Consider the following 26,817-nt stretch of genomic DNA (forward strand, 5'->3'; position numbering starts at 1 on the left):
CCCATTGGTGGCTTCTCTGCATCTCCCACCACTGATGGGCTTCGAGCACCCCCTGTGGTCCTCCTCCACTCAGGCTAAGGGAAGCACATGGCTCTCTCGGCTTGTCTCCGCGCTGGGGATTTCCAGGGGGAGCCATTCCCACAGTGTTTGCTCCGCTGTTATTTGGAAGTCACTGGGTACAGTCATGGCTTTAGCTTCCCCACACCCTAGCAGTTCTGATTTCCTGCCTGACCTGTCTGGGAGGAGGAAGCTGCGCTTTTCCCCTTCTCTCCCATGTACTTACATCAAGCGTCCCGGGTCCTCCTTCCAGCACTACACAGACAATTGGGATCTTGATGGCGACTCCTGCAAGGAAGCAGGGGCTCAAGTCAGTTCCATTTGGACACAGACCTCTCACAGATCAGCTGCCCTGCTAAGACAGGCCAGCAGGGATCTCCCGAAAACAGCTACAAGTAGAAGACAAGCCACAGGTATTTTCAACCCAAGACAGCTTGCAGAGCAGCTCCCAGAGATCAGCTAGCAGGAAGCACTGGCCAGAAGGGCAGGAATGGTTTGCAGTCACTTCACCAGCAAAAATATTGCCTTGACTTCTGCCACTGACCATGGGTGGCACGTGAACCACTGGCTGGGGGATGCTAGCCCCCAGACCCGCCCCTTCTGCCCGAAGCCCTGCCCCCTCCAGCCCACAGCCCCCCACCACAACCGCTGACCCCCACCCCAGGCTAGCGCCCCCAGCGCTGGGAGAGCGGGTGATGCAGCCCCAGAGAACTGCATAGGGGGAGCTGGAAATTGGAGGGGGAGGTGGGACTGGGGGCAGAGCATGGGTGGGGCCATGCCTGGCTGTTTGGGGAGGCACAGCCTCCTCCAGCCTATGATATTCTCCTCCAATGCCACTGGCGAAGCCTGTCAGGAGAAACGTTATCCACTAATGGAGCTCCTTCTCCAAAGCCTCTGTTCCCTGGACTTCCTGACATCACACACCAATGGTAAATGCACTGATGCTAACACGTGACTCCCTCCTCGCCAGACGCCAGAGAGATCTAGGCGCTTGCCCACGCCCTGGTGCCAGTGTCTGTCGGATCTCATGTCTTTCACTCCCTCCGCTCCGGGGCAGGCTGACCTGTGCAGCCATTACCTTCTTTCACCTTAGTCTGCTCGGAAATGAACTTCTCCAGTCTGGTCCTCAGGGAGATCTCCACACCATATCTGCCATGGGTCCCATCATCCACCAGGATGAAGTGGGAGTGGTTGCTGTCCAGGCAGGACAGGTTCCCCTGGCTCTCCTCATCCACCACGTATTCAGCCGGGAAGCTGCCCTGCAAATGGCCAGAGGAAAGAGAGACAGACCAACAGGGGGATTTTGTTGGGCCCTTCTTGCTTGGACAGCTACATTAGCAGAGCAGGTGGCTGTCCCCTGGCTGAACACCAGAGGAACAGCCCCAGGGAAGCAGACAAGAGCACAGGTGGTGGCTGGCAGATGTGGTGAAAAGAGCAGAAGTGCAAAGGGGAGTCCGCACACGGGGTAGGAGAGGAGAGATGGAGGACAGTACTGACTTGGGTCAATGAATGATGGACAAGATGGCCCAGTGTAGTGACAGAGGCAGAGCCAGAAAACAGAAGGGGGCGGGATCTGGACTGGGCAGCAATCTTTGACAAATAGCCATCCCGGCCCCTCCCAAGCTGTTTCTCACAGAGACTGTTACCTAATCCCCTCAGCTCAGCAGCTCGTGCAGCACTTCCTGCACCGCCTGGCTTTGTCCCCCTCTTTCCGGGCCCCTCCTGACGCTTTACGGAATCGAGAGGGGAGAATCGTTCGCTCAGAAATACACAAAGGAGGGATTTGAAATTGCTATCAGCTCAGTTAGCTCAGTGATTCGAGATGCACTCTGCACAGCCCAGAGGCCAAGAATCTCAAACAGGGATGCCTGGAGTTAGGCTCCCAAGTCCCAAAATAAATTATCTGATTTTCCAAAGTGTGAAGTTTCCAACAGCTCTCAGTGCAATCAGTGGGAGTGGAGGATGCTCAGCCCTTCTGAAAGGCAGGCTACTTATCTAGGCACCTAATATCTTCCCACTGTCTCATTAGACTCGAATGTGTCTGCCTTAGGTATTCCTGAAGGGCCTATCACTGTAACTACAGACTCTAGCCAGAGTTCTGCAGCTATGGCAGGCATTCTCCAGTGTGTTTCCTTGAGACAAAAGCAAATGTGTCACAGATTTGGTTAAATTCTGAGAGGTTTGGGGGGATCTACATTATTTTAGAATCAAAAGCACCCTAAAATGTGTTTGCAAGGGGGAGGATGTATTTGCCTCACCCTTGTCATAATATGGCCCCTTCTAACTTTCTTGGCTGTCTATTTTTCTCTTATCACTTCTGAGATTGTGTGAAAATATCTAACATGAAATGGGCAAGGTCAGGAGTTCCATTTGCATGCTTGGTATTTTAAATACATGGTATTAACCAACAATCATGAATTCCTTCTTCGAATTCCTTCTCCTTGTTTCTTTCTGATGCAAGATTTTCAAAGAGGTTGGGGGATAAGTGCCTTTACCTCTCTAATCCTCTGAGGGTGCGTGAGATTCAGGGCATGTCTACAAACACAGTCCCCCACCCCAACTCTGCAGGCATCGGACCAATCAAACACAGAGGCATCACCCCCCGCAAAGGTTGGAAGCTCACCATGGGGCAGATGAGGCTACCACGGTTGTACACGGTCCCCCAGGTGGCTATGCCGATGGTGACAATTTCACCCTCTTTGCAGCTGCTGCTCATGCTGAAGTCTCTCACAGCTTCCCCCACCTGCTTCATCACACCGGCATGGGACCCACCCGTTATGATCCAGGCACCTGGCAGACAGAACAGGGGTTGGCAAAGTGAATACGCCACGCACAGTGGCTGATATCCCGGCCTCTCAGAGACCTGCAGAAGTCCCCCTTCCACCCAGGTTTTGGAGATTCTGAGGCCTGTGGGGTGCCCATCCAGCATTCTGCCCCATCAGTACCTTGGGGTGTCGAAGCCCTCTGTGAACTGAGCCCACCTTCTTTGAAACACAGGTCTGGGACTTCTCTGGGCTTCATGCCCCCCTGCCCTGGACTTTGTGCAGGCTCTAGGTGAGGAGAATGCTGCTATTGTGAGCGGACTGTGCTCTGTGCAGGCGCAGACAGATTGTCTTGTGGGTGTCTTCACATGGGTCAGGCTGGGATGCAGAAGATCTGGATTTGGTTCCCTGTTCTCCCGCAGACTTCCTCTCTGACCTTGTGGACCTGTGTGCCTCTATAACGTGGGGATAATAACTCTTCTTCTTTCCACCATTGGGCTGTTCAGACTGTGAACTCTTCAAGGCAGGGGACTGTCTCTCACCATGGCCTTAATAGCCACGTCTTCACTGCCAAAAAGGTGTGTTTTACAGAGGGATAACTGTCATACAGCAACCCCTGTTTGTAAAATCCTAGTGGAGACACGGCTTTGTAGCTTTTGCTGGAACTAGGTGAAGTTAACCACAGCTGTGGGGTATAGGGCAGACCTGTCTAGCTAGAAACTGCCTGTGCCTTGTCTCCATTAGGATTTTGCAGCGAGAGAGCTAATTTGCATTAATTCTTTTGCTGTAAAAATAGAAACTGCCTGTGCCTTGTCTCCAGTAGGATTTTGCAGCGAGAGAGCTAATTTGCATTAATTCTTTTGCTGTAAAAACATACCCGATTTGGCAATGAAGACACAGTTGAAGATGTAAAAGCGTGAGGCTAATGTGTTAACAAACACCTTTTACAAGTCTAGTCTGGGCAAGGCACACTGCCTTTAACTCATGGTAAAGGGCTCCGGTTAAAGGTTAAAAGTCACACACTTGTCTGGAGACCTTTTAAAAAAAAACATCAACATTATTAACACATATAAACGTATGAAATCTCATCCTTCCAATTTTACAAACAGCCACATATATCACCTCCTGATGCCACCCTATTTAATCTGCAAAGAATCAAAAGAGTTTTGGGATAGTGACAATGCTGATACTTGGTTTAGAAAGTCTAGTTTATAGCCCACAGCACAAGTCCACCGAAAGTTTTTCCAACCTCCAGACATTTCCCCCCTTCTTCTATTGCTTTTCCTTGGAGAGAAAGGGGTATTTTCTGTAGTATTTTTATAATGCCTATTTGTGCCTCAGTTTCCCCTATAGATGAGGTGAGAGAAGGACTGTTTGCTCTTAGGGAAGGCTGGGAGACATAGGTATGAATGCTGACCAGCCGTCTGAGCCTGGCTGGGTATAAAAAAGGACTGGCCAAAGCCAATCCCATATCAATGGAGGAGCCAAGAAGATAATGACAAAGCCAATCGCTAGGACATTGACAGCGACCCAGACGGAGATGGATTTCCCCCCTGTCCCAACCCAGCAGGGAAGCTGAGCACAATCCCCCAGTTTGAGAACAAAGGACTGGGGAAGTGTGTGGTGGGGATAAGTGCTGGCTGCTGGAAAGAGTCAGGGCTCTGACCTGGAAAGCGACCATAGAGGTCAGACTGAGAACCTGGACAGAGCCTGAACATGGCGGTTCACTACCGCTTGGCTGTGCTCTGGGCTAACCAGCATGGTCTCTGCACTAACCTTCATTTCTCTGTGCTAATCTAAGGATTTCCTATGCTGTGTCCAGTTGACCAATAACCCCAACTGTTTTGACAGCGCTGTGGGAGTGTCACTGTGTATGCTGGGTGCATTAATCCCTGAAGAGGGGACAAGTCTCTACCAAGAGTCTAGCTCATTTGGACTCTCTGAGCAGCGCTAATGGTGTGAAGTAGGAGTGCTGGAGCCCCAGAGGTTCAGTCACGGAGGCAGTGAGATAGCTTGGCTTACCCTGGAGGAAGAGTGAGACCTTGTGGGGGTCTGGCACATTGAAGGGGAGCCTCATGGAGGCTGTTCCAAACTGAGGGTGTCACACCAATCCTGTGGATCCATGACAATCAAACCAACTGATCAATAGGGAATCATTTGCCCTGCCCCATGTCTGCTTATTCTCCTGTATTTGTCAGCTTTAGAAGGCTTGCTTGTGTTTGGTCAACCTCCTCCCATTGTCTGTCTAGTTATTCAAATGCCCAATGTGGTGACCATACATTGTATAATCTGCTTGATCCCAACAGCTTTTTGTTCTCTGCAATGATTTCTAGTACTTAGCCTGGCTTTTATAATGTGTTAGTTACCATGTGTCAGCTAATTTGCTCTAACACCACACTTTAAATCCTAGTCTAGACAAGGCCTGTGTATGTGTACAGCATCAGGTAGAACGGGGCCAAGGTTTCTAGAATCTACCCTAATACAGATAATAACAACAGCACCAGGGGCAAGGCAGTGAGGAATCAGTCCCAGTGCCTAAGTGTCATTTGAGACCTGTAGAGTTCTAAAGGACCAATGGGTCCGTCCAGATTGTCTTCTTTCTCTTTGTCTGAGATGGGCCTGAAACACAAAGTTTGGATCCTGATCTGAACTTTTCCAAAGTCTGAGGAATCCTGGCATGAGGTCTGGATTCATTCCCATCTAGAAGTGGGTGACGTTTTTTGGCCAAAACTCTTTGTTGCCAAAAAAAAAGGCACACTTGGGTTGACAGATACATTTTAGGAATTCACCAAATTGTTTCCACTGAAAAAAAACAAAATAAAAACTCTGGAAACATCTAATTGTTTTGAAGTAACATTTTCCAACCAGAACGTTTCAATTTTTTAATTCAAGATAAAAAGTCATTACGAAGTTCCTGCAGCTTCATTAATTTTTTTTTTTTGAAGTTCAAAATTAAAACATTTTGTTCTGGGTCAAACTCAACATTGCATCTAGCTGAAAATAATTTTGTATTTTACTACTTTTTAAGTCTCTGAAAATTTTGCTTTGGGTCAACCTGAAACTATTTTAATTATTTTTTTCCTGGAACTGCCAACAACCTGAAAAAAAAAAAGCATGTGTTCTCCCAGCTCTACTCCCACCTGATTCAGATGTTCAGAATCCAGATTCTTTGCTCAGTATTTACTCTGGCTATCCCTTTTCCAGCACTAGCTCTTTGAAATAAGGACTCATGGACTGGCTCCTTTCGCTGTAGTTTATTGAAATGGCTGTATGAATAGCCTCTGCTGAAGCTTTTATTTGTCACTTCTTGTGGCAGAATCCCAACACAGATCTCGTGGTCTCCTGCAGCAGTCAACATTTGGGCTGGCCTTTCCCCACCGTGTGGGAGAACACCAGGCTCACAGAGCATGAGCTACCCCAAGCAAGGACTGTGCCTGGACCCCAACACAGTGTTACTTCCCATAAGGACCCCTTGGGTAATATCAGTAAGGGCAAAATTTGGCTCAGGATATTTCTGTTTGTGGTTCAGAGAAGGCTAAGAGGTGATTTGATCAGAGTCTATAAGTATCTGGAGAGAAGACTTCTGACGGCACAGGGGTCTATAAACTAGACTCTAATCTAGAACAAGATCAGAGAATCATAGACTATCAAGGCTGTAAGGGACCTCAGGAGGTCATCTAGTCCAATCCCTTGCTCAAGGCAGGACCAATCCCCAGACAGATTTTTACCTCAGCTCCCTAAATGGCCTCCTCAAGGACTGAACTCACAACGTTGGGTTTAAGCAGGCCAATGCTCAAACCACTGAGCTATCCCTCCCCCCTCTGAAAAAAAAGGGATGGGGGGGAAGCAGATGGGGCAAAAGATTTATACCATCTGAAGATCCAATGGCTGGAAGCTGAAGCTAGATAAATTCAGGCTAGAAACAATGTGCCCATTTTTAACATTGAGGGTGATGAACCGTTGGACCAGCTTACTGAGCAAAATGGTAGATTCTTCACCCCTTCAAGTCAGTACATCAAGATTGGATGTCTTTGTAAATAATGAGCTATTGCTCAAAGAGGCGGGACAGGCCCCATGCAGGAGTCATGTTGGCCTGCATTAGAGGATCGTAATGACCCCTTCTCGCCTTAGCAATGGACTCTATGGCCCACCAGGTGATTCCTGGGATTGCATTAATTTTCTGTCTGAGGCATCTCTGCTGGTGTGCAACTGGCACTGTATTCCCAGAGATGCCGAGCCAATCAGCGTGCTAATGAGAGGCTCATGGCGTCAGCATTGCTGAAAGAGGACAGTGAGTGACTGGCAGCTGATCAGCAATGGAGGCATTTACTAGAAAAGGCTGGTGCAAGGGTCCTGGTGAGATACAGGGCAATGCTAGGGCTGGAACACAGGAAGGGGTTAGTGCTCTGTGGTATGTATATAAGAGAACAGTGTGCGGGTGGTGGAGAAGAGAGGATGGCAGAAGGGAGAAAGATTCACAGGGCTGCAATGAGCTGAGATGACAGTGCAAGAGGTTTCTCAGCCTGAAAGCAACATTTCAGCTCCATGGGCCCCACCCAGAAATGGGCACTCTGGGCCCCTGCACCCCACCCCAATCACTATGAGACCGTACAGCAGATCTGGCAGGAAAGCTGAAGGCTTTTCCCCCAGAGCACGTGGTATATAAGCAGAGGGCAGGCAGGCGTGAGTGGGGAGAAGGAAAACGCTGGCCACAAGGGAGCAGGAGTCCAAGGACTCATGGAGGGTCACTTACCAAAGCTGCTCACTGGCTCTGCAGAGCTCTGGTAACTGACTGAACCTGCCTGTCTCCAGAGCCCCTGCAGAGGCTGATCTATCGGCTCGTTGTCTGGAGAGCTGTGGTTTCTAGCCAAGGTCACTGCCCGTCATTCAGGCTCTGATGAGCTCGTAGGCCAGGGATGATGTTCCACAAGGAGCTGGCACCTTCTATACTATTCCATTCCAGTTCTGACACCACCCTCACCACCATATTAGCTGAGCTCCTTTCCTAGCACATTATCCCCCAATGGGAACACCCTAGCGCTTTTCCCTCAGGGATATAAACAGGGCTCTTCTCCAGCGCAGCCCCAGGAATGCTCTGCCCACTCTCAGGGACTATGTACCACTGGCGGGTGTTACCTGTTGTCTGGGCCACCTTGACCAGCCCCCGTCGGAAGATGTTCTTCAGCCTTGGCATCATGTTGAAGTTCTTAGCTCCCCCAGTCACAGAGATGAGCAGGTTGGGCACGTCGAGGCCCCAATGCTGAGTCATCAGCTGGTAGATAACGCACGGAGGGGTGTCCGCTGAGACACGCACATACTGTGGGTGGTGGGTGGTGCAAAACACAGGGAAGGGAGGGAGTAAAACTCACTGCACCTACTCAGAGAGCAAAGCCAGCCAGAGACTCATCCTAGCCAACACGGGAAGAATCAAACTTCTTTCCTCTAGGCAGCTCCCTTCTCTCCTCACCCCAGTTCTCACCTTCCTGTAAGGATCAGACCTGCATGTAGAGGAACATCTCTTTCCACTGCCCCATGCATCACCTCAGGGCCAGTCCAGCCTGGCAGCTGACTCTGTCACCGCACAGCATCCCCGAAGAGACAGATTCCCCCCTCCAAGAAGAGGCTGAGATGACAGCGTGATATATGCTATTGCTGTTCTAGTGCCAGGCCCTGGGAAGTGTGAGGTTGACTCAGAGCTGGATGCTGTATCTGTTCCCTCTCACTTCCATGAGATTCAGACCCCCAGGAGTCTGAGGCAGGAGAAGTGGAGGCGGTTGCACACTGAATCTTGGCCCACCAAATGGCTTCAGAGGAGGCCTCAGATTTACTTGTCCTGGTCCTGGTCCTCCTCCCCTCTCCCCAGAGCTGCTCCAGCTGTTGGCAAGGTGAAGAAGGTGACCCCATCTGCCCCCTCCCTTTCTCTGCTGGGACCAGGGCTGCCTTTGGGGCCTCTCCCCATCTAGCATCAAAGGCAGGCAATACGCCCATTCCATCAGCTGTAAATGCCGAGCAGCAGGGTTTCAATATGGGATCCCTGTCCCCTAGACACTAGGAACTGACCCACCTTTGCCACCTTTGGTCCCAGACCCGCAAAGCTGATATCACCAAATGCGTCCGTCGGCATTTCTTGGATGTGCCTCTTGGGGTCCCATTCTTTCCCCAGGAAAACAGATGACTTTGTAGCCTCTTCCAGGTGCTGTTCCCTGGGGTAACCACACTCACACATGAGCCTCCTGCAAGAAAACAGCGTCAGCAACCCCCAGAACTCAGAAGGGGAATCTCTGGCAGTTACAGGCAGATGAGTCCCTTGGCAATCTCAGACTGGAAGCAGCGGCAGTGGCTTACTTTGAAAATGCCCAACAGCAGCCCCTACGGAGGTTAAATCTCTTGCCCAGCTTGCTCATTGGCCATTGGCTATGGAGACAAAATCACTGTGAGGAAGAGATCATTGTGCATGGTAGAGCGCAGCAAAAATCAGCAATTCCATCCTGCAGGACATTTCAATATCTGGACATTGTTTTCACCCCAAATTAAGCCAAAATATATTTTAAAAATTGTGGAACAAAAAGTTCTGGAAAATATTAATTCAGAAATGGCAAATCATTTTGTTCTGAGACAGTTCAATGTTAAGCTACACATCCCGGTAGTGCTTTGCATTGCCTCTTGGGAGGTGTAGTTCTGGGTGCTTCATGTCCCTAATAGCAGGTCTCCATGGCAAGACTGCATCTCCTTTGATGCACTGTAGTCAGTTCCCATGATGCACCACACAGGTCAGTCTGAGGGGATGCCACATGCTGCACCATGAGACATGTAGTCCAGCCCTGGAGCTCAGAGCATAGGGGGAGAATCACTGGAACTACACCTCCCATGAGGCAATGCATCACCAAAGGGAAAAGCAGTCCAATGGTGAATGGACCCAAAATGAAATAGTTCATGAAATATTTTTCCATTAGGATATTGAAAAATTGAGGCAAAACAGAAATTTTCTCATAGAAAATTTTAACTTTGCAGAAACTGCATTTTCCATCAAAAATTCGTTTTGATTGAAAATTCCTAACCAGCTGTAGTGCAGAGTGCTTTGCACCACTGATCTGTTAAGTGTGGCAGAAGCTCACTAATCTGCACCAGTGTCCAGGAGACTTGGTGCACACTGCTCAGTGCTGTGAACTAGTCAGTAGGTGAACAACCATAATCAGGAGCCACACTTGCATTGCAGAAGGAACCCAGGGTTTCATATCATTACAGCTGACAGTGCTTCATAACAGTGTAACAAGCCAAGGCTTGTGGCTAAGCATTGGACCGATACCCTGTGCGAGCTCAAGCCTCAGCTCTGTGGATCTCAGCTCCACAACTACTAAAAGGGGATAACGGCTTTTCCAGTCTCTGTCTATTTGGCTTGTCTGCAATCTGGGGCAGGGGCTGTCTCTTACTATGTGCAGCGCCTAGCACAATGGAGCCCTGATCTCAGTGGTGCCTTTAAATGCTACAATAGTAATACATGACTATAGTATATTTTCCTGAAGTAAATACAACCTCACTACAGTCATCAGCAATGCGCAGTGGGAACGCTGGAGGTTTTATGAGGATTGCTTATGTTTGCAACTTTGTACAGTGAGACTTAGCACAGTCCTACTGTATTCATTAGCTAGGATTCAAGCCTTTCCCCTCAGCCCCATGTTTAGAAGCAGTCTCCTCCATCTCCTGTTGCCTGAGAGAGTAGCTGCTCAGATTTTGATCCTGACATTACATTAGAGCTGCTCAACAATTTTGTTGGATTTTTGACTAAAATAATGTTTTTGTGAAAGCGTCTGCCTTCTGCAGAAAAATTCAGTTTTCTGTTCAAACACAGAACACACAAAAAACTGAAATGTTTTGGCCAACCCCCTCACAAAATTTTTATCTGGAAATACTGCTGCAGAGCTTCATTGGAGTTGTAGTTCAGTTTCTTTATATCTCCATACACTTGTATGGGTGGAGCTCCCCAGCTGGACTACACCTCCCATGGTGCACCATCACCTGGGACTCATGCTGCACCAGCTTCCCTCTCCAAGGAAGGAGACTGTGGTGCGTCATGGGAAATATCCAACCAGACAGCTTAGCCTATAAATAATAATAATTCCTATAATGCTTAGCTGTTTATACAGTGCTTGCCATCAGAAGATCTCAAAGCACTTTTCAAAGGGTCGTAACATACGTATAAGTATACATTGTCAGTATAAAGAAAGGGAGTGAGGGTAGCCACTAATGCATTCCCAGAAAACATGGTACTTCTGGGAATGGAATGGACCCACCACCGCTGACATGACCTTGCACTCATGGTGAGTGTAAGGTCACACCACTTGGAGGACATCATTTGGAAGAGTATGCCACTCCACCCCCACCAGTGTGACCTTGCACCCAGATGAATGGCCTGCCTGATGGGAGTATGAGGCACCGGAATTACAACTCCCATGAGGTATCATGGCTGTATTTGCAAATCAAAATATATCCGTTTTCAAATTTCCACCAAAAAAAATCCCAATTTTCTGTAGAAAATTTAAACAAAAACTACGTTTTTTGTTTTTGTTTCCATCAAAGTTTTCCACAGGAATAAGAACAACATTTTTCAACCAGCTGTGCTTAGCTTCGTAGAATAAGCTGAAGAAATGCAACATTTCTTCCCCAGGAAATCTGTCTCTGTATTCTCTTTGTGCAGTTCCCAGACCATCATTGCACTCCTCTCCTTGCAGCAGAAATGGGCTTAACACTGGATGTTGACTCTAATTTCCTGCAACATGGGTGGAAAGCAAGAAGCAGATAGAAGGGGGAAAACATCAGTGCATTTGACTTACCCAGTATCTGACATTTGGGAACTTTCAACAAAGTACACACACTCCTTCTTCTTGATGTTTTCAGGAATCCACGAGCTGAGATTCTCCTATGAGGTGGAGAGAATAAGGGAAACAGCAGGCCCAAATGGTTTCAGACAAAGACCAGATTACATAGGTTCCTACAACTGATCCACAGACAAAGGGGCACATCACAGATTCAGCGTGCAAGGCCTCTCAGCCAGTACATAGAGAAACAAAGGTCATAACAGCAAGAAACCCAATGGGAATTTGACACTTTCAGTTAGACAGATAGCAGAGTGAGGACTCTGCCAGCATACTCTGTACCAGACAGACAAACGTGTGCCCAAAACTGAGGATGGCGAGATACGAAGGAGCAGTGAGGGTTGAGTCTAATAGCTTATTCACACTTTGAATTTGTTGCAGGGTTAATTTGAGTTATTTCATGTTAAATTGGTGGCAGGGCCAGCTTCAGGCACCAGCGAATGAAGCAGGTGCTTGGGGCGGCCAATGGGAAGGGGCAGCATGTCCGGGTCTTTGGCAGCAATTCGGTGGCGGGTCATTCAGTCCCTCTCGGAGCAAAGGATCTGCTGCCAAATTGCCGCTGAGGAATGAAGCAGCACAGTAGAGATGCCGCCAAAGTGCCACGAATCGCGGCTTTTTTTTTTCTTTTCCTTCGCCGCTTGGGGTGGCAAAAAAGCCTGAGCCAGCCCTGATTGGTGGGGGCTTTGTCTGGTCAAGCAGGAAGAAAGGAGTTGTGGCTCCTTTAAGGAATACCCCCTCCTTAGGGTTGGAAGGTGGGCAGAGGGATGGGGGATCACCTGATCTGGGGGTTGGCCAGAGGCCCTCAGGTGAGCCACTGATCCCTGCAGACAAGGGTTAAGGAATGTGAATGCCCTACCCTTTCTCATACCAGAAGCATCAGAACCATGGGAGGCAAGTTTGTAGAAATTTTGGTGGTGCCCAGAACCCGCCCCCCCAACTCTGCCCCCTCAAACTCTTCCTCCACCTGCCTAAGGTTCTGGGCGGGGTTTCAGGGGGGAGTTCTAGGGTGCAGGTCCTGGGCTGGGGATTAGGGTGCAGGAGGGATGCAGGCTTTGGGAAGGAGTTTGGGTGCTGGGTGCAGGCTCCGGGCTGGGGCACGGAGTGGGTTTGCAGGAGGGGATGAGGGCTGCAGGCTTTGGGATGGAGTTTGGGTGCAGGCTGGGTGCAGGCTCTGGGCTGGGGGTGGGGGTGTAGGAAGGGGTGAGGGGTGCAGGCTCTGGGAGGGAGTTTGGGTGCTGGGTGCAGGCTCTGGGCTGAGGGCAGGGGTGGTGTGCAGGAGGGGGTGAGGGGTGCAGGCTTTGACGGAGTTTGGGTGCAGGCTCGGCTGGGGGTGGGGTGTAGGAAGGGGGAGGTGGTGCACGCTGGGGCAGAGGATCAGGCTGCAGGGGAATGAGGGTTGGGGCTGAGGATGAGGGGTTCGTGGCTCAGGCTGGGGCAGGGGATTAGGCTCAGGGCTGGGGGCAGAGGATTAGGGTGCAGGGGGATGGGCTCTGGCTGGGGCTGGGGCAGAGGATCAGGCTGCAGGGGAATGAGGGTTGGGGCTGAGAATGAGGGGTTGATGATGTGGGGGGCTCAGAGCTGAGGCAGAGGATTAGGGTGCAGAGGGATGAGGGCTCTGGCTGGGGATGAGGATTAGGGTGCAGGGGGATGAGGGCTCTGGCTGGGGATGAGGATTAGGGTGCAGGGGGATGAGGGCTCTGGCTGGGGATGAGGATTAGGGTGCAGGGGGATGAGGGCTCTGGCTGGGGATGAGGATTAGGGTGCAGGGGGATGAGGGCTCTGGCTGGGGATGAGGATTAGGGTGCAGGGGGATGAGGGCTCTGGCTGGGGATGAGGATTAGGGTGCAGGGGGATGAGGGCTCTGGCTGGGGATGAGGATTAGGGTGCAGGGGGATGAGGGCTCTGGCTGGGGCAGAGGATTAGGGTGCAGAGGGATGAGGGTTGGGGCTGAGAATGAGGGTTTGGGGCATTGGAGAGGCTCAGGGCTAGGGCAGAAGAGTAGGGTAAGGGCAGCCTGCCTTGCCATTAGCTGATGGCAGGCGCTAGGACCCTGGGGCAGCAGACAGCAGTTCTGCTGGGAGCCGATCTGCAAGCAGGCAGGGACGCTGCGGAGGGGGGACGCAGGGGGAGGGGTGGAAGGCGGAGGCCGGGACCCGCTCCAGGCAGGGATGCGGCGGGGCAGGGCGGTGGGGGGAGATCTGCGGGGGCCGGGGCCCGATCCAGGTAGGGCCGAGGGAGAGACCCAGCTCCAAATATTGCTGGAGCAGGGCACCCAGCCCTGAATATTCCTGGAGCCTGGGCACCTCAAGCCCATATAACTCGCCGCCTGTGATCAGAACAGCTCTGGGACTGGGAGTGATGCTGTTAGTGGGTTTGTTTTCACTTGTGTGAATGGGATCGGCAGAACGGTTCCCCTCCATGTGTCCACGTCTCCCAGGGCACTTTGTCTGTCTCCCTGGCTATTGGAGAAAAGCAGGTAATGACCCTAACTACTACCTCCTCCAAATGATACTCTTCCTGGACTGAGAGCCCCTTTTAGCCTACTCCCACCAACCCACATCTGGGCTCGGAGCATCTCCTGGTTATGCCTCTGATTCTTACACATGGTCAGTGTGTTTGCTGGCCTCCCCCTAACCTTGGCATGGTCTAAACTTGCCTTTTCATTATTGCCAGTGGCAAAGTGAGCCTTCCTCTTGCTCTTACAGAAGCCACTATTGCTGTGTCTGAGATTGGGAACCATTTCAAGGTCGCAAATCTTAGGATGCACAACGTAGCTGTCTCCCTCATCAGGGCAGACTTCATTCAGCTCTGGGCGTTGCATTCTGGTTTGCATGCCACTCCCAGCTACAGGCAGGTCTCTTGTCACCCTCAACGCAGCCTCTCGAGTTTGTTATGCCGAGAAGTACTGAAATGCAATGAAACAGAAAATACTAAACATGCATCAGAAACACGAGGACACTCGAGCTGGCGCTTGCTGCTAGGAGAACACCCCTCACCATGAATCCTCTCCCTCCAATCCCAGCATGCTTTGGGATTTGTTTCAGATGTGAACTAGACCAGCTATGCATGTCATGCAGCACAGACTTCTAAATTCATCTGTTGTTTTCCTACAACAGGCCCTGAACGAATGATCACAGAATCATAGAAATGTAGGGCTGGACAGGACCTCAAGCGGTCATCTAGCCCATCCACCGATCAAGTAAACCTAGACCATCCCTGAGAGGTGTTTGTCCAACCTGTTCTTTAAAACCTCAAATGAGGGGGATTCCACAATCTCCCTAGGTAACTTGGTCCAGTGTTTAACTATTCTTATAACTAGAAAGTTCTTCCTAATATCTAACCTAAATCTCCCTTGCTGCAGATTAAGCCAGTTAAAATATGAGATAGGGAAGATTTTAATTAAAAAAACAAAACAGCAACATACACTGCATCTATATGTAAGTGTTCGTATCAATATGTATGCCTAGTTGTGGGCTTATATCTATATCATCAACAGCTGAGTTGTTAATTTTTTATCTATCACCCATGGCCTATGACCCAGAGACACAACCACAGACCATTCTCCAAGTCAGACATTCATTATTAACCATAGATACTGCCATCTTCTTTGTTACCCTCCATACACAGAGCAGAGATTCAACTCCTCACTCAGCTCAACACCTCACATCTCCCACACACAGCCCAGAAATGATACCTTGCTCACCTCAAGCCATTATTCCACCAAATGGGAAAATACCCAATCTATCCAAGCCACCCTCTCTCTATAGATTAGAAATCCCATGTCTTCCCTATTCACCCTGCTGGGGTGGGTCAAGCACCTTTCGGTTACCCACCAGCTATCCACCTTCATCCAGCTCGCTCTCCACATACAGACGAAACCCTCAGTTACCCCTGCACCACACCCAGCTAGTATGTTACTTGTCCTGTCTTTAGAATGTCAGGCAGCCCGAGTGCATGCTCCCTCCTTTCAAAGGGTGTAGCACCCTCCAAGCTCACCCTGACTCCCAGATCCCCGGGGCAAGATGTAGGCACACTGTCCACGGGAGCCCTGCTGGACTGACAGACTCCACCTGTAGCTGTGGTCTAAACCCACAACTGCACCCTCAGTGCCATGAGGCTAATTTCATTCATGTCTGTGGAGCACTTTAAGATCTTCAGATGGAAAATGCTCTAAAAAGGCAAAGTGTTATGATTATTATTTATTCATACACCTGGCAGAACGATTCAGCCTCCACCACATCACAGTCTGTCTGGGTCATGAGCAAATAAGCCAGTTTTCCGGCAAAGGGATAAGATCAAATGTTGTGGTCTTGATGTACAATTGTTTTCTTAAATGTGCTAATTTTTTTGTCTCCGTCATTAAGGCCTCTGAGATGCTACCAGATGCTTCTGCTAACTCAGTAGGTGGCACAATATGGGACCAATGCCCCAGTATGGCACTAGCTGGTGTAACTGTGCTGCAAATGCCATATTTCACATGAAATATTGTTGTAAAAATAAGTTCCTGTCCTCTTTTGCTCTCTGGCACCTTCCATAGATTTCAGACCAGAAGGGACCACTGTGATCATCTAGTCTGACCTCCTGTGTAACACAAGTCATGGGACTGCCCTGAATTTACTCCTGTTTGAACTAGAGCAGATCTTCTAGAAAAACAAATAACCATTCAATCTTGATTTAAAAATGGCCAGTGATGGAGAATCTACCACAGCTGTGGGGAAATTGTGCTAATGATTACTTACCTTCACTGTTACAAATGCATGCCTTTTTTCTAGCCTGAATTTACCTAGCTTCCAGCCTTTGGATCTTGTTACAACTGTGTCTCTAGACTAAAGAGCTTCTGATTATCTGATTTCTGCTCCTCATGGAGGCACTTGCAGACTGTGAACAAGTCACCCCACAACCTTCTCTTGGTTAAGTGAAATATACCAAGTTCCTTGAGTCTATGTAAAGCCCAGTGGGTCTTAAACCTAGCCCTGCAGAGCTGCTAGGCAGCAAACAACACCATGCTACCACCCAGCAGAAGCTGTAACCAGTTCCAGCTCCACTACCCACAGCCAGCTGTGGACACAGCCCCTGGGAAGTCCCACCTCAAGGGAACAGACAGGCAGCAACCTCATGGCTCCTGACCGGCTCCCTGCCATATATAAACCCCAGGGATATTCCAGGAAGTCTCTAGGTGGCAGTGTGGATCTCCTATAACTGCTATTACCATATCTACTTCTGAACTCCCGGCTTTGGCTTGATTTGGGCCTTGCCTCCTTACCCAGACCTTGACACCTAACCTTTGGTATTGACCCTAGCCTGGAACCTGACTACAGACTCCTCTGCTATTCTCCGCTTCAGGTTTGACCCAGCTCTGACCTTTATCCTGACTACCCTGGTTAGGGTCCTGACCGCCTATCACTATAAGGCATGTTTTTAATCCTTTAATCATTCTCATGGTTCTTCATTGAACCCTCTCCAACTTATCCACATCCTTCTTGAATTGTGGGCACCAGAACTAGACGTGTTCTGGTAACAGTCACACCAGTGCCAAATAGAGAAGTAAAATAACTTCTCTACTCCCACTTGAGATTCCCCTGTTCATGAAGGGTTGCATTAGCCCTTTTGGTCAGATAGTTGCACTGGGAGTTTGGGTACAGCTGACAATATACCATGACTGCCTATTCTTTTTCAGACTCACTGCTTCCCAGGATAGTCCCTTGTCCTGCATGTCCTCTGTTCTTTGGACCTAGATGTATGGCTTTATATTTGGTCATATTAAAATGCATGTTTGCTTGTGCTTAGGTTGCTCTGTATCAGTGACCTGCCCTCTTTATTTACCACTCCCCCAGTCTTTGTGTAGAATAGCTAATTTATTAACCTCCGAGTCCTGGTCACGCTGCTTTCTGTCCATTGTACTTACACTCCCCGTGCATTTCCAGACTGCACCTTGTATCCTAAAGTGGTGCACAGCCTTGCTGTGAACAGTTGTACAGGTGCAGTATTCCACACCAGAGGTAGCTGCAATGCATCCCGGGGGAAGTGATTCCTCTGTGGTTGTGTCTGATAATCTCAAAGGAAATAGGCTGGATGTTGAGAGGCAAAGACTAAGAAGGAAACAATAGTTAATCCTTGATGGTATTATACCTTGATAGTAGCACCTCCTATTACTAAGCTTGCCTAACATTTCTAATTATAACCCCAGGCTGAATTGCTTTGCTATGCTTGCTCTCTGCCTCAGGCTGAATTTTCTTTTGGAAGAGTTCAGTCATTCTGCCACAGTTGGGAATAGAATCCTGGTCTCTGCTATCCTATCTTTGATAGGATAACAAGTCTTGTGGCAAAGGGAAAAGTGGTGGATGTGGTATACCTAGACTTTAGTAAGGCATTTGATATGGTCTCGCATGAAATTCTTATCGATATACTAGGCAAATACAATTTAGATGGGGCTACTATAAGGTGGGTGCATAACTGGCTGGATAACCATACTAGAGTGAGTAGTTATTAATTGCTCCCAATCCTGCTGGAAGGTATAACAAGTGGGGTTCCGCAGGGTCTGTTTTGGACCGCCTCTGTTCAATATCTTCATCAGTGACTTAGATGTTGGCATAGAAATACGCTTATAAGTTGCAGATGATACCAAACTGGGAGGGATTGCAACTGCTTTTAGGACAGGGTCATAATTCAAAATGATTTGACAAATTGGAGAATGGTCTGAGGTAAACCGGATGAAGTTTAATAAAGACACATGCAAAGTGGTCCACTTAGGAAGGAACAATCAGTTTCACACATACAGACTGGAAGAGACTGTCTAGGAAGGAGTATGGCCGAAAGGATCTACGGGTTATAGTGGACCACAAGCTAAATATGAGTCAACAGTATGATGCTGTTGCAAAAAGCAAACGTGATTCTAGGATGCAACAGGTGTGTTTGTGACAAGACACAAGAAGTTCTTCTTCGCTCTTTCTGCGCTGGTTAGGCTCAGCTGGAGTATTGTATCCAGTTCTGGGCACCACATTTCAAGAAAGATGTGGAGAAATTGGAGAGGGTCCAGAGAAGAGCAACAAGAATGATAAAGGTTTTGAGAACATGACCTAAGAAGGAAGGTGAAAGAATTGAGTTTGTTTAGTTTGGAAAAGAGAAGACTGAGAGGGACATGATAGCAGTTTTCAGATATCTAAAAGAGGTGTCATCAGGAAGGGGGGATAAAACTTGTTCACCTTAGCCTCTAATGATAGAACAAGAAGCAATAGGCTTAAACTGCAGCAAGGGAGATTTAGGTTGGACATTAGGAAAAAGTTCCTAAACTGTCAGGGTGGTTAAACACTGGAATAAATTGCCTAGGGAGGTTGTGGAATCTTTCATCTCTGGATTGATATTTACGAGGAGGTTAGATAAATGTCTATCAGGGATGGTCTAGACAGTATTTGGTCCTGCCATGAAGACAGGGGACTGGACTCGATGACCTCTCCAGGTCCCTTCCAGTACTAGAGTCTATGAATCTATGAACATTTACCCCCAGTTCTCAGCTGCTTAGCCCCACAGCTTCTCAGGCAGAAGAAGGAAGAGAAAGGTGCCACCTCTGCTTGGCTATGTGCCTATGAAATGGGGCTACGCCTGCATAGGTTGCCCATAGTTTCTATAGCCCAGATTTTAAAAGGTATTTAGGATCTAGACATATGTCTTGCATTCCCCTCTCCAGTGGCCGGTCCACAGAAGAGCTCACACCCTTCTGCCACTGGTAGCTAATGGAGTTAGCCCTTAGCTCAAGTGGTGGAGGGCTGTGTTATGGGAGTGAAGACTATGGACTGATAGCACTGTTGATGCCTGGTGGTTTTTTCACTGTTGAAATTGATAGATCATGCATCTTTCTTTTAAAATAACCTGGAAAATGACATACAATAAACTAGATTAACATTCTTCTAATCAGCTTGCAAAATCGAGCACTGAAAAGTTAGGAAACACCAAAATGAAGAAAAATCCAAGCAACCTTAGTTCAGGTCTCTCGTGTATTATGATGCTGTCTTTAATGATCATATGGTATTTCCCTCCCCCCAAAACACTGCCTCACTCAGTGCACAGGCTGGATGGTGCTCCCTGAATGCATTGGAGTTAAGCGGTAAATGAAGCTACAGTTAGTAGAACCCCTTGGTTTTTCACTGCAAAAGTTGGAAAGTGTATCAGGAATGAGACAGAAAACTACAGGTGGAATGAGAATGGGCATGTGGTTAAGGCAGCTGATTACCACCAAGAAGACCTAGGTTCTGGCCTTTGGCCTCCTCCATGCAGATATTGGCTAGATCATCACACCAAATGTTTCCACAGGTAGCCACCGGTTCTGTACTTCTCATTTTCAGCCCGTTTAACCAGAAATACGTCATTTAAGGGCTGAGCGTTCACATGTGGGACTGAAGTCAATGGGTTCTGTGGGTGATCGGCCCCTATGAAAAATCAGCTACTTGAGATAAAATTTTCAAAACTACTGAAATAATTTAGCAACTTACATCCCACTTTCAAAAGTGACTTAGGGGCAAGCAGGAGCTGAAATACCATTGACTTGCAGAGAGACTTGGGCTTCTTCGGCCCAGATCCTCAAAGGCTTTTGGGTACCTAACTCCCATTGCTTCCATGGATGTCAATGGGAGTTAGATACCTACGTGCCTTTGAGCATCTGATCCCTGTGTGCCTAGCGTTCTTTAGAAAATGGAACATAGGCTCCTAAGTCACTTAGCTGCGTATTATTATTCCCAGGTGTCCAATGGGACTGCCAACATCAAAAGCAGGGAAAAATGTACACTGCCTTTTGAGGACCTCACTGATGGGTGTCTCAAGCTAGGCTCCCATAGGTAACATTTACAAAAACTGCTATCTCACAGGGAGTCGTAAAGACAAAGTCACTAATATTTGGGAACAAAGCACTCAGGTACTGTAGTAATAAGCAGGCCCAGAATCTGATAATTCTGTATTTAGTGCCTATTTGGGATGGTTTGCAGTAAATAAGGCCTGAGGGTTACACATTGAATGATGAGTGGAGAGAGAGAAATATTGAGAAGCTGCTTCATTCCCAGTGTACTAGCCACCCTCTGCATGGAATGAGCAGGGACATTTTAGGGGGGAGAAACAGTATATTGGCTGAAGAGGGCCTTGGCCTACATCAAAGAAATCCTCAGCATGCACTAGAGATGGCTGAACACAATCACAGTTAGTTAATATTTTGCTCAGTGCCTCCATCAAACAGCAGAAGGCAATCCCACCTCACCCTCTCTGGTATCTGCTTGTACAGATGTTGGAAAAAGGGATAGCGTGGTGCTGAAAGGGAGTATAGTAACTCACAAAAGGTCCAGGATTGTCCCTGACTCTTTAAAAAGGTGTCCCATTTCCATGTCCTCCACTTCATCAGGCTCAGCACAGCTCCAGCTGCTACCATCCCTGCATGTCACACAAAGTATCCCAGCCACACTAGCTTCACAATTTCCCACTACCCAGGGGAGCAGGGCTGACAAAAATTTGGTCTCCGGGCCAGATAAAACCTCCGAAGGAAAACTCCCTCTGCTGACGATTCCCTGCAAGTAATCAGGGCTTTGCTTGCACTGAGTGGAGAAGTGGGTCACTGCTTTAGGGGCCCCAGTGGCATAGTCCACCAGCACTAGGAGAGACCTATTTGCTCTCCAGGCAGGTGTATTCACAACAGCCATACCAATTCCCTGCAAGAGACACTATATGATAAGAATCACTTTCTAAAGCCATTTGTATCCATCTCCCCCATCTCCTATCCACTGCTCCAGGACTTGCACTCTAGTTCTACAGCCTTATATGCCCTGGGCCAATAAAAGATCCAAGTTCCCTTTGCTGGTGTAATGTCTAGCAATTTGGACTGGTATTTGTGAGGCACCCCTCATTGCTTACAGATCAGGAGCCCGCTGGCTGCAAGGAAGATTCTGCTCTCCAAGGACTCGCTCTGTGCGGCTGGGCTGGCTGGTTACCTGTGAGAGCTCCCCACCTATGCCTGATCTCACGGCGGAACCCTCTGTTAGCTGTTCCGGCCGAGTTCTGGCTAGCCTGGGGACTGTATTCAGTAATCCCATCCATGGGGAAGGATCACTATCATTTAAAGTGCTACAGCCAGCATGTGTCGATGTGGGTAGGGCCAGGCTCTGGCCTGATAACGGTCAGCTGTGGCCACGTAGCCCCCTAAGCCTTGGGCACTTCTCTTTTACCCTGGCTCGGAAGCATGTGTTCCTCAGACTCCAGCTTAGCAGCGGTGATGGCCCCATGCATGGAGCAAGTGAGTTGTAAGCACAGTGGGAGTGGAACACCTTTCATATTAAGCCATTTCCCAGCATGTGTAGGGCACAACAGCTATCAGCCTGGACCCTGACCTGGGTCCCTCTTCCTTGTGCTGTTCACTGAATTGCCACGTGAGGGTGAGGGTTAATGCAGCCATGGGGGTGGAGGGTGGGAGTGCTGAGCTGCCAGCCAGGGGCTGTGAGAGTGTTCACAGCTGCCAGAGCCTGGGTGACCAGGCTGGAGAATCTAGCTGCTGAGGATATGGCTGGTACAGTACAATGCGGGAGGAACATGAACCCTTGCAGGAAGGTCCCTAGTCAGCCAGGGAACGCCATTACACTGCAAGTAGAGCACCACTCAGTATAACGTCAAGAGCCCCAAGGCAGCCTCCAGACCGGGCTGCTCCTACCTAAGTTCCCTCTAAGCTGCACAGCCACGCAGTAGCCTATTAAGCACCACTCCGGCTGCAGCAAGGAGAGATGTCTCTCCCCCAGCCCTGGACCAGCCATGGCTGGGGGAGAGGCACCTCTTCCATGGCCCCAGTCCGGCCTGGACCTGCTGTAGCCAGGAGAGAGGTGCCTATCCCAGGTACTGCTCCAGGGAGAGAGGGCTGGGGGGAGTCCCCACTGTAGCCCTGGGGCAGCCTGTGCCCCAAACCCCTCATCCCTGGCCCCACCCCAGAGCCCTCGCCCCCAGCCAGAGACCTCACCCCAACCCTCTGCCCCAGTCCTGAGCCCCTCATCCCCAGCCCCACCTCAGAGCCTGCACTCCCAACCAGAGTCCTCACCCCCTGCACACCAACTCTCTATCCCAGCCCTCAGCCCCTCAGCCCTGACCCAACCACAGAGCCTGCACCCTAGCCAGAGCCCTCATACCCCTAGACCCCAACCCTCTGCCCCAGCCTGAGCCCTCTTCCCACCCTCCAAACCCCTCGGTCACACATCACCTCCATACTGGTGCACATAACAAAATTCATTCCGCACGAGTGGGAAAAATTAGAGGGAACACTGGTTCCCACTAAATAAAGGTACCTGGTCAGTCAGTCTGTTTTCAATGGCTCCCCACCATATCACCCCTTACCCAGTTCCAGGCAAAAACACCTTCCATGCCTTCAGAGGGCTCCCAAGTCTGTCTCTGCCCCCAGAGCGCAGCAGAGTTCTCTTGGAGTGGCTGCCTCTTGCCCCATCTCACCCTGGGACCACTCCCCTCTCCGTAGTTCACCATTGGCTCTCTTTGTGCAGAATGTTCCAAGACTCGTGGGTTATGGGCACAGTGGCCTTGTGAAATGATGAGCAGTGGTGTTCTAGGAATAGGCTGGAGTCAGCAGCAGAAAGGGCCATGGTAACAATGCATACAGTATGGAAATGCCCAGGTCACCATGGTGAGGAGATCACCATGCAGGGCAGGCTTACAAAAGCCCCTAGGGAACTGTGGTGCACCAGTCCCATTGACTTGAAGGGCCAGATTTTGCCAGCCTGGCCTTCCTTCTGTGCTTGCAATTATTTGTGGGCATCAATGCTACCCTTTATAAGCCTAGCTACGTGTTACGCGGAGGGCTAAATGATGTCATCAAATGTGCCCATTGTTGGTTGCTCCTACAAAATTGTAGGTCTGAAAAGAGAGGCCAGGATAAAACTTAGGCTTGCGGCAAACCCTAAACTAGCCAGTAGTGCCTAGCATGCACAGCGCTCGCTGAAGGGCATTCAGACAGAGCCCTCCAATGGCCACTGTATACACAGGAACCTACAAAGAGAAAGCACAGGTGCATCTTCCGAGGTGGACATGCACACAGCCTATCTTACAGGGAGCACATGTACATGGGAGCACTCATGTGTCACATGCATACATGCACAGGGCATGGTGATGACCCCAACGTGGTTTTGAATGCATGAAAGGGTTCTTGCAGTCTTGCCCTACAGAATAGTTGCAGGTAGCATGATTCCTGAGCAATTTTGGACAGCCCTCAGCAGCATTTCTGTCAGATTCTGTCCTTCTGCTGGGCACTGGGTGCAATTGACATTGTCTGGGACAGCAATTCCCAGCCTTTGCAGCTTCTAGGCCCTGGCTTAAGTTCTTGAAAATCTGCTAAGACCCGACACAGAAACTGTACATGCCAAACAATGTACCTGCGTGCACCTGCTGTGCATCCTCCTCCTGCATTTCCTGCTCAGACGTTCTTCGGTGCCAGGCCTGGGGAAGGTCCCTTTGGCTCACCCTCCAGGCAGGTCATTTGACTAGCTGAGACCCAAGTGATGAGAGAAGAATCAGCTGAGGCATCTCTGAACTGACTGACTGCAGTTAGGAGGAGGAGACAGGGTTGCTGCTGGCAGTCTTCCAGCAAATCAGATTGCAGAAGCAGCCCCTAGACCTGCTAGGGAGCTTTAAGCATCAGGACAAATTCAGAGTTTGCTAGACCTTGGTGAGTCACGCACCCATTGTAAACCGCAGAGGAACCCTTTCCATTCCACAGCCTGACAAGGCACTTTCTTTCTCCTGAGTAGCTTCAGCTTAGCGGTGCAAATTATACTCCAAAATCTGAACCACTCTTCACAACTCTTGATCAGTGGCTGCTTTGTTATATACAAGGGCCCCATTTGCAAGAATACTAGCTGAAAAGAATAGCATATCCACTGCTTAGATGGAGACTTGGGTCCATTTATTTCCAAGCCTGGCAATTCCTGAGTACATAACCAATCTCACTATACTAAGCATTATATTCAGTAAACACTCTACTCTTAAATTACTGTTCATGGCAATAAAGTCCCATTAAACATACATTCCCTCTCCTATTATGTAGTTGTGCTCTAAATGAGGTGTGTACACTGTGTTCTACACTAGGTTAATCTTTTGGGTTCTCTCCCGAATTAACTAAACTTCCATTTAGTTTTCTTTCCGATTTCTTCCCTTTAATGACCATGCCATTAAGCAAAGCTGAGCCAGCAAATGGCACCGTCTAACAGCCAGATGGGTCTCCGGACTGAGCTCCTGCCCTGAGAAAGAGGCAGGGAATACTAGCCAGGCACTAGCTGCCCCTATATTGCAGCTCAACATGCCACACAGGGAGATCTCAGCAGTCCCATCGCAGCGCCATGCTCCTTATTTTCAAAAGGGGCAGATGATTTTTTCCCCAGACATCGTTGTAGCTTCCTAATGCACAAGGCAAAGCTTAGAGTTGCCAACTTTCTAATTGCACAGAAATGAACACCCTAACCCCACCCCTTCCTGAGGCCCCACCCTCTGCCCTGCCCCTTCCCCAAAGTCCAGGCCCCGCTTACTACATTGCCCCTTTCTCAGTGGCTCGCTGTCCCCCACTCTCACTCACTTTCACTAGGCTGGGGCAGGGGGTTGGGGTGCAGGAGGTGGGGAGGGCTCTAACTGGGGGTGCAGACTTCAGAGCGGGGCCAGAAATGAAGGGTGCAGGATGCAAGAGGGAGCTCCAGGCTGAGGCAGTGGGTTGAGGTGCAGGAGGGGGTATGGGCTCTGGGCTGGTGGTGAGGGCTCTGGGGTGGGGCTGGGGATGAGGGGTTTGGGGAGCAGGGGGATCCGGGCTGGGGGGGTGGGGCCCGAGGGTCAGGGTGTGGGGGGGCTCTGAGCTGGGGTTTGGGGTGGGAGGGTGAGGGCTCTGGACTAGAGTTGCAGGCTCTGGGGTGGGGCCAGGGATGAGGGGCTTGAGTTGCAGGAGGGGGCTCCAGATTTGGGGGGCCTTAGGGCTGGAGCAGGGAGTCAGGGCTCATGGTTGAGGCAGAGGCTTACCTTGGGCGGCTCCCGGCTGGCAGTGCTGCGGGTCTAAGGCAGGTTCCCTGCTTGACCTGGCACCATGCTGCGCCCCAGAAGCAGCCAGCAGGTCTGGCTCCTAGGCAGGAGGGCCAGGACACTCCATGCACTGCTCTCACCCACAAGCTCCGCCCCCGCAGCTCCCATTGGGCGTGGTTCCTGGCCAATGGGAGTGCAGAGCCAATGCTCGAGGCAGCGCGTGGAGCCCTGTGGCCCCCCCACCTAGGAGCTGGACCTGCTCCCCATGTTGGGGGCACAGCACAGTGCCAGGAGAGGTAGGAACTAGCCTGCCTTAGACCCGCAGCACCACCAACCAGACTTTTAATGGCCCAGTCGGCGGTGCTGACTGGAGCTGCCAGGGTCCCTTTTCGACCAGGCTTTCCAGTCAAAAACCGGACATATGGCAACCCTAGCAAAGGTGTCTAGTGAAAGATCATGTGTCCCTACAGAACAGAGCTGGGAAGAGAAACATCTCTAGTTACACAGCGTAGGATCACATGGCCTTGCTTTGGGATTTAAATACCATGAGGCAATTCATTTACATTTCTGCTGGGGATAAGCCCTCAGTGGAGGATCAGGCCCTCTGCACCTAGATACTGAGGGTACAATAGCACTTCTCTCCCGTGCAAGGTGTGGGGGCAGGGGAGCGCATTAACACATGGGCAGTGGGTAGATCCTGGGGCTGGGCCAGTGCACGTTCTGCAGCAGGGAGCAGGCAGAAGGGAGTGGAGCCCCCAGAATGTGAAGAGTCCCACAGTTCAGAGCCTGCTGTCCCTTCTACCCCACCCTCCCATGCACAGTGTAGCAGTCCAACCTGTTCCTTTCTCCTCTCTCCCCTCCCAAAACCCCTCAGTACTCCCATGTGTGAAGCTGGCAAACCAGGGGCCAGCTCTTGCCAAGGCTTTAGGCCTCAGCTGAGCACTGACAAATTCATTGCTGGAAACCAGACTAGCTCACCTCTGCAGTATGACTAAGATGGGTATTGGACTTATAACAATGGGGTTAGCCTTTATGAAATGCTTGTATGTTGCTGCATGCGTTAATCTCACTTATAATATCTTTATCATCTGCTATAAGATAAT

The 26,817-nt window shown here is 49.8% G+C and overlaps 1 protein-coding gene across 3 annotated transcripts in view; it reads right to left on the minus strand.

Moving 5' to 3' along the window:
* The window catches only part of TRPM2 (transient receptor potential cation channel subfamily M member 2), a 60,399-nt gene extending 36,175 nt beyond the window's left edge, over positions 1–24,224 (minus strand). For all 3 annotated transcript variants that reach the window (XM_032772467.1, XM_032772462.1, XM_032772466.1), the window contains exons 1-8: positions 24,088–24,224; positions 14,349–14,597; positions 11,651–11,736; positions 8,884–9,052; positions 7,956–8,136; positions 2,681–2,847; positions 1,136–1,316; positions 284–345 (exon numbers count right to left, since the gene is read on the minus strand). In XM_032772467.1, coding sequence (XP_032628358.1) covers positions 284–345; positions 1,136–1,316; positions 2,681–2,847; positions 7,956–8,136; positions 8,884–9,052; positions 11,651–11,736; positions 14,349–14,525 — 1,023 coding nt within the window. In that variant the 5' untranslated portion in view covers positions 14,526–14,597; positions 24,088–24,224. The remainder of the gene's footprint in view (positions 1–283; positions 346–1,135; positions 1,317–2,680; positions 2,848–7,955; positions 8,137–8,883; positions 9,053–11,650; positions 11,737–14,348; positions 14,598–24,087) is intronic.
* Between the last annotated feature and the right edge of the window lie 2,593 nt (positions 24,225–26,817).

This window comes from Chelonoidis abingdonii, chromosome 8 (genome assembly GCF_003597395.2).
Source record: "Chelonoidis abingdonii isolate Lonesome George chromosome 8, CheloAbing_2.0, whole genome shotgun sequence".
NCBI lineage: Eukaryota > Metazoa > Chordata > Testudines > Testudinidae > Chelonoidis > Chelonoidis abingdonii.